The sequence below is a fragment of the Camellia sinensis genome, chromosome 10 (genome assembly GCF_055761805.1).
Source record: "Camellia sinensis isolate YWXY chromosome 10, ASM5576180v1, whole genome shotgun sequence".
NCBI classification, from domain to species: domain Eukaryota; kingdom Viridiplantae; phylum Streptophyta; class Magnoliopsida; order Ericales; family Theaceae; genus Camellia; species Camellia sinensis.
Window position 1 is genome coordinate 173,360,890 of NC_138970.1, and position 12,078 is coordinate 173,372,967.

A 12,078-nucleotide genomic window follows, 5' to 3' on the forward strand; every position below is an offset into this window, starting at 1 on the left:
TAAAACAAATTACTTAAAATATTAAAAAAATTCACTAAAAACCAAAAATATGAAAAATAAAAAATTTAGTTTGTAGAAAATCAGTATAAACCAAAGCAAAGAATAATTCTACATATACTAATAATTTTATTAAAAATACAAGAGACTAAAATATGATTGGTTAAAAAAAAAAAAAAAAGAGTTATGCTAAAAATTCTAAAAGAATGTGACACCACCTGGTGTGGGTCGGACCTCATACTAATAAGAGATATTTGATAAAAGTTTTGACAAATTTTTTGAGATCTCATGTGAGTCTCATTTTACACTAATGTGAGATATTTGATAAAAATTTTGATACATTTTTTAAAAGCTCTAATATTTTTTAAAAAATAATGACATTTAGATCTCATTCACAGGTTAAATATTTTAGCTAAAAAATCATCCTAAGTTATCACAATATTTTCTCTATTTTTTTACAAAATAAATATGTTTCTAAATAAGGCTTTATTCATGATATTTAAACATATATTTTTAAAGATTGTTAATAGATATAACATTCAAACAAGGTGATTTGTTTCAACCTTGGAAACTAGCCGACTTCAATGGAACGCAACTTCTACCATAATCAAAATTCCCTGCTAAAAACGAGTAATAAAGCGAAGAGAATTGGTATCAAAGAGAGCGTAAAACCGTTAAACTAATCAAGAAACACACTACAGTTGTCTTGATCTTGAGCCATTCAAATAGAAGCGCGTGGAGACCTAGCCAATAATACTATGCCAACATCTAAAATCCCCAGAACACCCATCTTCACCAATTAAACCCATTTCACAAATCCATGGCTAATTTCGTAAATTCACCATTAGGTTCCATTATATGTAAGTGTATGTATATATATATGAGGAGAGAGAAGTGGGGTAGAAGACAAGAAAAACGGCTTCCTTCCCATCACACCCATTAACCAGAGAGGCACCAACACATCACATACCCAACAACACCACAACTCACCACTCTCTCTCTATCTCTCTCTCTCTCTCTCTCTTCACAAAACCCATTTTCTGGGTCTCTTTCAATTCTATTTAAATTCTTTCGTTTCTTGATTCTTTTTATTTTTTGGGGATTCTTGCCATCTCTGTTTTTGGAGTATATTGTGAAGTTTGTGATTTGTCTGAACAAGAATTATACCACACAACCCATCAAGCGGTGGAGGATCTTCCCTTTTTTTTTTTTGCGATCGATTTCCGGTTCCAGAACTTTCGGCGATTTCAGGCTTGATCTGGGTTTTCAACGGCTTTGATCGCTGTAGACAGATTTAGAGAGAGAAAAGAAAGTGTTTTTGTGTGATTGCAGTGAGAGAGAAAGAGATATGTTGGGTTTATCGAGGTTTTTTGAGAAAGTATACTCGATGGCTGAAGGGGGATCTCATTACTGCTCTAAAAAGAAGGACGATATTTGCGGTGATGGTTGCGATAAGGTATTAATCATAAATTTATTTACTATTAATTGTTCTTATTGATCTGAGCTTTCGATTTTGTAAATTTCCAATTTTTTTTTTTTTTTTTTTTTTTTTCATGACATTGTTGGGATTTGTTACTGTCAATAATTTTTGTTGATTTTTGGGTTTTGGGTTTTGAGTTTTGGTTTATTCATGGTTTGTTTGGTTGCTGAGAAAGTGAGGAAAAACAAAGGACTAGATGATTTTGACTTTCCAACTTTTTCCTTATCTGGCTCCCTCAAAAACCCAGAAAGAAAGATGAAAAAGAAAACTAACCCATTTTATTTTATATTTTTTGGAAAGCCTTCTGTGATTGTGTTGGTTGGAACCCTGACTTTCAATTGAAATACTATTCACTTACATTCTAAGACAAAGGTATATTGATATATTATATATATATATACATACTTACATACAAATCTGTAAACCATGTCTTTCCAATTTATGTTTTCATGTAAAAGCTTAGAATCTGATATTATGGAGAATGAGAACTCTTTTACATCTCAAAGAAATCCATCAAGAAATGCAAGGGAGGGGTGAACAACATATACCCCTTTCAAAATTTCTGCATTGTGTTGTTTGCTTACTCAGATTACAAAATTCCCCCAAGTTTATTTGTTACTTTAATTTTCAATGTTGGGAATAGTCGCAACCAATGTTTCGATTTCGGTTGATTTGTGCTTTTGGGTCTGTCATGCGTCGTTTGGTTGCTGAGAAAGTGCAAGGAAAACTAAAAGTCTAGATGATTTTGACTTTTCAACCTTTCCAAAACTATGCATTGTGTTGTTTGCATACCCTGATTACAAAATACCTCCAAGTTGTATTCGTAGTTTTAAGTTAGTCCCTAATTTTTATACTTACATTGATTATGGTGAAAAAGTTCATTGTCAAATTCAAAGCTCTGTTCCAATCCAAAAAAAAAAAAAAATTCAAAGCTCTGTGTATTGTATTGACTTGGACAGTGTTTGAAGTATGTCTTAATAATCTAATATGATTTCTTTGTAATCATCAAATTGCTGCATATGCAAAAGGGAATTATCATAAAATTCATGCTTATGTTTGTATCTCTTTGTGCTGAATATTACAAAAAATAAACGTTTTCTTTTCTGAATCTGCAGGACTCAAGCAGAATATTGAGCATGTCGAGACTGAGATGTATACTGCGAGGACTGGATTTGAAAACTCTCATCTTTCTATTTGTTATGGTCCCAACATGCATCTTTGTCATATATATGCATGGACAGAAGATCTCGTATTTCTTGCGGCCATTGTGGGAATCGCCACCCAAGCCTTTCATTGAAATGCCACACTATTATCACGAGAACGTATCTATGGAGAACCTCTGTAAACTTCATGGGTGGGGAATTCGGGAGTACCCAAGGCGTGTTTACGATGCAGTATTGTTTAGTACCGAGCTTGAGATTCTTACCATAAGATGGAAGGAATTGTACCCTTATGTAACAGGGTTTGTACTCCTTGAGTCTAACTCAACATTCACCGGATTGTCAAAGCCTCTGTTTTTTGAAAACAACCGTGATCAGTTCAAATTTGTTGAGCCACGATTGACATATGGGAAAATTCCAGGAAGATTTAGGAAAGGGGAAAACCCTTTTGTTGAAGAGGCATATCAACGTCTAGCATTGGATCATCTTCTCAAACTAGCCGGTATTCAAGATGATGACTTATTGATAATGTCTGATGTTGATGAGATTCCAAGCCGACATACTATTGATCTCTTGAGGTGGTGCGATGACGTACCTCCAATCCTCCATCTCCGGCTGAAGAACTATCTATACTCATTTGAGTTTTTCATGGACAATAGTAGCTGGAGAGCTTCGGTTCACAGGTATCAGTCTGGTAAGACGAGGTATGCCCATTATCGCCAATCCGATATTGTTTTGGCTGATTCCGGGTGGCATTGTAGCTTTTGCTTCCGCCGTATCAATGAGTTCATATTCAAAATGAAAGCTTATAGCCATGTCGACAGAGTTAGGTTCTCACATTATTTGAATCCTAAAAGAATTCAGAAAGTGATCTGCAAAGGGGCTGACTTGTTTGATATGCTGCCCGAGGAGTACACATTCAAGGAAATCATCGGGAAAATGGGACCCATTCCCCACTCATATTCGGCTGTTCATCTACCGGCATATCTTTTGGAAAATGCTGATGATTATAAGTTTCTCTTGCCTGGGAATTGCTTGAGAGAAAGTGGCTGATTTGCTTTAGTGAGTTTTCAAGACCGTCTTTGCAAAGGCTGAAGCTGCAGCTGGAGTGACTCATGAAAAGTTTTACCGAACAGTTGATGACTGCATCGTGTCACTGGTACAGCTCTGCTATATATGTACGTCAATGCTTATATCATTCTTTCAGAATTCTTGGATTTATGGGGTGAAGTTTGTATATAAATTTGTCCTAGAGTTGGATTTCATTCATTGTGGAACATACGAATTTGTTGATGGGGAGCTTTGTTTGTTTTGTGTCTCTGCATTATTTGCATTGTTGTGGCATGACTGACCCTTGAGTGTGTCCTCCCTTTGAAGAAGATATGTATGTTCCTGGGCTTACCTTTTGTTAGGAAATTTTGATTTCAGACTAATTCATTCATATATATATATATATATATTTTGTAATTTGTAATTTGTTTGTTATTTAAATCATTGATTTGTTCTTTGGTGTTGCCCTGCCAAAAATCGTTTTGGTTGCCGAGTGTCTAATCAATAATTGTTATGTCGCACCTATTATATTATTGACGTGATTCTTATTCAGATTTTAAAATTTTAATCATTCAATGACTTGTGAGTTAGGAAAAAAGTATGGGGGAAATTACATTCTAGTGGGAGAAAAAAAAAATTACGCAAACATGGAGGACTTGTACCTCCACAATTTTTTACTTGTACTCCATCACAAAACCAATTTTTTTGTCTATCCCATTATTTTGAAATTTTCCCAAAAAATATTTTAAGATTTGTTAATTTGTATAGCATTTTTCCGGTCAAATGATCAAGTGAGTGATAGATCGTTTGGTTCGGATTTGTAGGGTAGAGAAGAAGATTGATTATTTTGAATTTAATGGAATCATATGCGCTGGCACCGGGTATTGTTTTTAATATATCCTTATTCCTGCCATTCTCCATGATTATGGCAGCCTAGTCTTGGTTAGAAGATGGGATTGGGAAAATAATAATAATAATAATTGGCCGTTATCTGGCATAGTTGGAAAAAATTGGATTCCTTGCCAAATTTTGTCATGACTGATTGAGTATTAGGTTCCAAGAGACAAAGCAAGTTGGTACGAGCTAATGTTCGGATTGTCTCAGTGATTTTTTTTTATTTTAATTTCATATAAATGTTTTCTTATGCTTAGTTCTGACCTTGAATATGATGGTAGTGGTGTCGAGGATGGTGGTGGTGACGATGGTGGCATCATTAACGAGAGGTGAAGGTAGGGTGGCAATGACGACAACCATGATGGTGGTTGTGTGGCGGTGGTTACAATGTGGTAGTAGTGGTATGGTGGAGAAAGCGACGGTGGCATTGGTAAGACCTCACTAGATTAGATTTGGAAAATGATTTTAGTCTAAATTAACTCATTTTTCATTGCAATGATGGTGATGACAATAGTAGTGTGGCGGTTATAATGGTGACTGTGATAATAGAGTGATAATGGCGATAGTGATTGTAATAGTGATGGTGGCGGCAAAGTAGTTGTTATAGTAGGGTTGGTGGTGAGAGTAGTGATGAAAGTGGAGGTGAGGGTGGCATAAACATAATCAGTTAAAAATTCAACATTAAGTAAAAAGTTTGTTACTTAAAATTTTAACTTGTCTTTAAGATGCCTCGTAACTGCTAGAGCAATGGAAGGGAGGGTGTGACGGGCAATATAAATAGGAGCCTTAGAGCAATGGAAGGGAGGGTGTGAGGGACAACATAAATAGGAGTATGAGTACATATCCACCGTGCCATGTTCCATGATTACTAGCGATTCCAACTACATGTTCTCACGTTTGCATTTTAGGATTTGATGTCCAAAATTTCCATCAATATTGAGAGACATGGTCCAAGCCCCGTGAAACTATGAGTTTAGGGAATAGGTCATGCTAACAAATATTTTGAGACAAAAAAAAAAAAAAAAAAAAAAGTAAAAAACAGAACGCAAATATCTTCACTGAATTCAAGATACTATTAAAACCATCACATTTATTTAATATTTTTAAGACATTTTATCTTATATCCATCTCAATATTAAGCAATGTCCAAAACAGTCTTTAACATTTGCCTTAGAAATAAGCTTCAAAACCATTCCAGATTTGTAGAAAACTCCCCAATCATGTGCTGTTCCAACTATAGTTAGAGGAAAATGTTCATAAGTATATTGCCTTTGGGTAGTGAAGTTGGGAATCGGATGCTTATTTTATCATGAGCCTAGCTAAATGTGTTAGAAGTCTTTAAAAAAGTTTTGGTACCACTACTAGAAAATGCCCCTTTTGTGATGGAACTTAAAAAAAAAAAAAAATGAAGTAAAATTATCAGGCAAAAAGTCTCCATGGTAACAATAACAATACTTTTTTTAAAAAAATTTCCAATAATATTTAAGAAAAATTAATTATCATTTGAAACGATAACAACCATTATTAATAACAAACTCAGTTTAATATATATATATATATATTGGCAATGGTAATTTATAATCATAAATAATCATTTTTTCCTATTTATGCTTTTGTGGCCAAAACTCAGATTTGTTTTTTGCACTATTAGCAATTGAAATTTTGTCGTGGCAAATTACCCTGAGATGCCATCACAAAAGATGGTGACCGTAACTTTAGCGTCACTAGAATGTATAGCGACAAAATAATTTGTATCACATCATTTGCCATCACTAATATCCTTTTGTGATTACATAATTGTAATGAGTATTGCTAGTAACACTTTCAAATCGCCAGAAATCCCTTTGTATTGAAATTTGACCAAACATTGGGTACCATTTGAATGAATTAGGTTTCCTTTACCTTGCCCTAAATGCCCGACCATGTCAATTAGCATTTGGTTTTGTTGGCGGTTCGATTATATGCTTGATTTAACTTTTTTAATTTTTATTTTTGTAAACCTTATGAAAGCATTATCATGGTTTATATTAGCTGATAATCATGTTTCATAATTAATAAATAATAATAATAAATTGATAGATTCTTTACCCTTAAAATCCCTTCCCATGATTGCACCTACAAATGTATGATTGTGGTGATAATTTTAAAATACAAAAATCTTGAGACATGATTTTGTGAATGAGAATATATTAAAACATGAATAAAAATTTTGAGAATAGAGGATTTCGTGTCAGTAATAGTCTCATAGTTCAACAACATCATTGTAAGTCTCAATAAATTTGCAAACACAACCAACCACATAAAAACATAGATAGAACAATATGTGTGAAATTGTAACTTTATGATAGGCCCTAACGTTTGATAGTTATGATCAAAATTGTTTTTTGTGATCGATTCTGTGTCTATAAAAATTGTTACATATAAATTTCGTATGTACTTTTTTTTCTCTAGATATAGCAATGCCCATACTTTTGGTTGGAGAATCATATTCCTCACACGTTGTGAATTACTAATAAAGTTTAGGAACTCCGTCAATTGAATGCCAACTCAATCTAATCATGTAGAAAAAGTGAAAGGAATCCCCAAATGGGTATTAGATGCATTGTCATCCACTTTACAATCACAAAACAAGCCTTATAAATAGCATGTCCAAAACACACAAACTCATACTTCAAAAATTGAGAGAAAAACAGAAAGAAGAAAATGATTATCCAAACTGAGGACTATCCTTGTGTTGGCTACCAACAGCAATCCTATGCTGTCCACCAGGAGTCCAGTTGGTACCCACCAAGCAGCTACCACAGCAACGTCCCTAGCATCATCTCTCCTCCACCGTCAAACCACCATATGATGGTTTATAGTGGTGGCTATGCTCAGCCACAACAAGAGGGGTGGACTGATGGGAAGGACAAGCACTACCAAACTGGCTGGCATGGAAACAGTGACCAGTACAGCTATGGATACAATTCTCAAAGTTCTGTGCCGAATGGAGGATATGGGGCGTACCATGATGGAAAATTCCCTGTGGCAACAACAACCACGGTGCAGACGGTGGGATATTCATATGGAAGTGGTTGGGGTGGCGGTGATGGCAGGCATGGCCAGGTTTATGATCAGCAATATCCCGGTAAAGGAGGGTGCCAGAAAGTGGAGTACTATGCTGTCAAGGGGGTTTAATTTAACCACAGAGAAATGACACTATGGTTAAATGTACTCTGCTTTGGCAATAACTTAATTAGGACCCCTCTCTAAATAATGTTCAAGATGACAATAACCTACTAAACTGTATTTGCTACGCTAGTAAAGACAAATAAATTGTAATAAATAATAGCTATTGAAATATAATTAGTACTTCTGTTTCTTTGCAAACAATTGTGCACATTTAGGAGTTACAAGTGTGAGCTTGGAATGGACTAAATTTTCAATAAGTAGACAAATAAATGTATAAATAATCAAATTCGATGCCTGAGTAGCCATGGTGGTCGCAATGCAGTTGTTGAGTACATGATTCAAACATTGTACAACTTAAGGACCTAAGTTTTTTGTCAGTCCTTGAGATTGTTTTATGGGCTTAACTGCAAAGAGCATAGGCTGAAAGAGTACATGATTCAAACATTGTACAAATTTTTTGTCAGTGCTCTATAATTTACTTTCCCGTGCCCTATATAATTTCTATTGTGACAGCTTGTTATCTCTAGCAGTTGTCACCAAATCAAATCTTTGAGTTCTACTTATGTAATTCGGTTACTAATTGAAAGCCAGAGTTTTTTTTTGAGGACGAAGAAATCCAAGGGGCAGTGAAAGGAAAAGATCAATACGAACTTTCGCTTGATGATGATGTTAGAAGTTCCTCCGAATCCACCGAAGAACACCTCTCTTTTGTGAACGTAACGGTAAAAACAATTCCTTGATGAAGTCAATATAAAACTTGTAGATTCATTGATTACTCTCAAATCATCGAAGAAACACTTATAAAATACCCTCCAATATACCTTACTTTGGTTTTTCTTTCTCTCAAAAAGACTGGACATGTTAAACCCTAAAAACAGCCAACAACGCATTTATAGTAAACAGGATAGTGAAGATTGCTCGAGCGCACACTTTATTGCTCGAGTGGTGTGAGTAAAGGCGGTACAAAACATATACGCCGACTACTTGAGCACAACATTCACTGCTCTAGCGGTGATCCCCGTACATAGTCAGTGAAGTGGCAAACAGAGAATGCTCAACATACAGAATGTCAGTACAAACTCTACTACTCAGGCACTACTCGGGTTGGATTCGCTTCTAAATTCACAGTCTCATTGAAAAAAAAAAAAAAAAAAAAAAAAAAACAAATAAAATTACAACTTAAAGTAGTTTTGTCAAACGGGATTACCAATTACAAAAACCTGACATCTAATTTTTTTTATTTTTTTTATTAATTCCCAACTTTGTCGAGCAACATGAGTTGATCTTTGTGATTGATTTGGTTTTAACCATAGGTGTACTCTTAAGGCCTGGGATGTAGAGAACGCCTGGTTTAGTTGGCTAATTAACCATTGGAATGAATCTATCTATTTGAGATTCTCCGATATTTAATAATTAGGAATATGAATGAAGTTGTAAGAACTTTCCATTTCGTGGAAATCCAAGTCAATAGACCAATGCCACGAAAAAAATGAATTTGATGCACTCTTATCAACTTCGAATAAAAAAAAAATAAAAAAATAAAAAGGAACTTTATAAATTGGCACTAACAAACACAAAGGTAGCGTTTGGTAACGTTTACGTTTTTAGTTTATGTTTATAAAATTTTTATAAATTAGTTTTTGTTTATTTTTAGAAAAACATAAACTACAAATGTGTTTGATTTGAACAAAATATTCGAAAAAATTTAAAAACATAAACTAAAAAATATGTTTGTTCATGCCTAAAATATTTATATTTATTTTTTATTATTTTATGACAATGGGATCACATACATTATAATTGGAAAAAAAAAAAATTAATGAAAAAAAATTAATTGGGAAAAAAAATTATTTGAAAAACAAAATTTGTTAGTCAAATTTTTAAATTTCTATTTAAAAACCAAATTAAACTCATTTTTTGAGTTTACGTTTTTTCCTCAAATTTACAAACTAAGACAACCATTTATAAACCAAAAAAATTATCAAACAAATTTTTATGATAGTTTTTAAAATTTTTGTAAATATAAACTAAAAACTGAAAACGAAATGGTTACCAGACTAACCCTTTAATGAAAGCTCCATAAAAAAATTGAAAACACTATCCAAACCAAATTAATATGGGAAAATGACTTAGACCCCCAGCTCGGGGTGCTGGGGATCGTCCCTGATTGGTGCAAAAACAATTTTTTTTTTTTTTTTTTGGATTTTAGCCAACCACACGCTGCCACATCACCGGGGGTGCCACTGGGGTCACCCCCACTGGGGTTCAGAAGCAATGCCCATTAATATGAATCCCAGTGTGGGTTTCCAACAGCAATGTTTTGTCATACCCCAGGAGGGTAGGAGCTCCATAAATGGTGTGGGGGACCACATGCACGGTTCTGTTCTTCCTTCACTAGAGGTGGGTCAAGAATCCCTAGCAAATCGATGTAGGACGGATTCCCACTCCCCATGTTAGCCCCCCAACATGTGAGTCCGTGTGGTGCAGTTACGGTTTCCACAGACGGCGCCATTTGTGCTGACCACCCCACTGCCGAAGCATGGGCCAAAATATTGTCCGCTTTGTACCACGGAGGCACACACTATTTTGTTCTTCCTTTCCTAGAAAAGGCCTCTTGGAGGTTTGTATGTATGGCACACTTTATAAAGTGGGTCAAGCGGCCCTAGCGAACCAATGTGGGACAAATTCCCACTTCCCACAAATGGATATCACATCAATGTCATAGGCTTGCAGATGACAACACCGAGTCCATACTTCACCACTTCCCAACTTTCAAACCGTTCTATGGTGGTTAATGGAGGCTATGCTCAGCAACAAGGTAGTGGCTGGTATGGCAACAACAATTATGGTTCTAATAGTGGCTATGTGCCGCCTTATAGTCATGATGATCTCAGCTTTCGCAAAGTGGTAAGCTCAACAATTTGCCAGCTAGTAGTGGATATGGTACTTACCTACCAATGCAACGCCGGTAGCTAGTGGTGGATACGGGATGCCACCAATGGGCAATGGAAATAATAACCATGGCTAAATGGGCTATATACAACCTTCTAGTCACATGTATCGGATTTCACTGAGCGATAGAATCAACAACTTGGCGTCTTGCAATGCTGGATATGGAAATAGCCAAACCAATGCAACAGCTAATAGTTCATCTAGATATGGAACATACCCTCCAAATGAGACTAGTAATGGTGGATATGGGATTTTCCACGATGAAAGTATTCTCAAAGATGTTAAGGCGCAGGAAATGAGTAATGATCAGCAACATCCGAGTAACAGGGACCAGAAAGTGATTTATACAATTAAGGGGGTTGAATGGAAAGGTTGATCAAAAAAATTAAGGGGTTTGAATGGAAAGAGGGAACCAGAAAGTGACCTATACAATGCCATACAAAAAGAATTTCTATACAAAAATTCCATATAGAATGATGTGGATTATTTATAGCCATTCATTGGAAATCAAAAAGCCCACCAGTATGCATCATAATTGCATAAATGCCATTGCTAGATCATTTTGTATGGCATTTTGTACGAAAATTTTGTGTATTTAGTATTTTCCAAGTGGAAATAGTCTCAACAATATTAAGATGTAGCAGATGGGCTGTGATCAGCAATATCCCAGCGAAGTATATCAAAAAGTGGAGTACTGTGTAGTTAACGGGGTTAACCAGACATGGCTTGAGATTGACTCATTTTGTAAGACTATGCTTAATGTACTCTGACTTGGCAATATCCTAATTAGTGGCTCTCTAAATAATGTTCAAGTTGCTTTCCTACTATACCATGTATTTGCTGCAAAAGAAAAATGGGGGAAAAAAATATTAATAAATAAGGTATTGAAATACAATTAGCATTTCTGTTGTGCTGCAAACAAATGTGCACATACAGGACTTACAATTGTGAGCTTGGAATGGTCAAAATAAATGTATAAATAATCAAATCTGATAAGTAGGCATCTTAGTTGCATCCATCCTTGAGCACCTGATTCAAACAATGAACAACTGAAGGAGCTAAGTTTTCTATCAGTCCTTGAGATTATTTTCTGGGCTTATCTTCAGTGATCTTGCCTTTGCAGTTGAAACTAATGAGCGAGGTTTAATTTTTATCTTATGTCAGTGTAACTAGCTAGGATGCAATTTGGTTCTGTCAATTTGTTCAAGGTCCTTTCAATTTTACATGTAACATCCTCTAGTCCTGATTGCCCTGCCATGGCAGCTTGTTCTCTAGAAGTCATTCAAGAATCAGATTTCTGAATATGCTCAAGCAGAAATGATTTAAGCCTTTCTCTGGCCATCCTTTCCCATAAAGAAAATGTTCAAGCCTCTC

The 12,078-nt window shown here is 35.2% G+C and overlaps 1 protein-coding gene across 1 annotated transcript; it reads left to right on the forward strand.

Moving 5' to 3' along the window:
* Positions 1-571: 571 nt before the first annotated feature.
* On the forward strand, positions 572-4,164 carry LOC114258155 (uncharacterized). The gene is made up of 2 exons (XM_028198043.2): positions 572-1,453; positions 2,593-4,164. Exons 1-2 carry the CDS (start codon positions 1,346-1,348, stop codon positions 3,688-3,690), a joined length of 1,206 nt encoding a protein of 401 aa, XP_028053844.1. The 5' UTR covers positions 572-1,345; the 3' UTR covers positions 3,691-4,164.
* Positions 4,165-12,078: the final 7,914 nt, after the last annotated feature.

Excerpts from the sequence above, each read along its gene's own strand:
- LOC114258155 (XM_028198043.2), top strand. The coding sequence starts at position 1,346 with ATGTTGGGTTTATCGAGGTTTTTTGAGAAAGTATACTCGATGGCTGAA. Across the intron at positions 1,454-2,592 it reads GCGGTGATGGTTGCGATAAG|GACTCAAGCAGAATATTGAG; the intron begins GTATTAATCATA and ends CTGAATCTGCAG.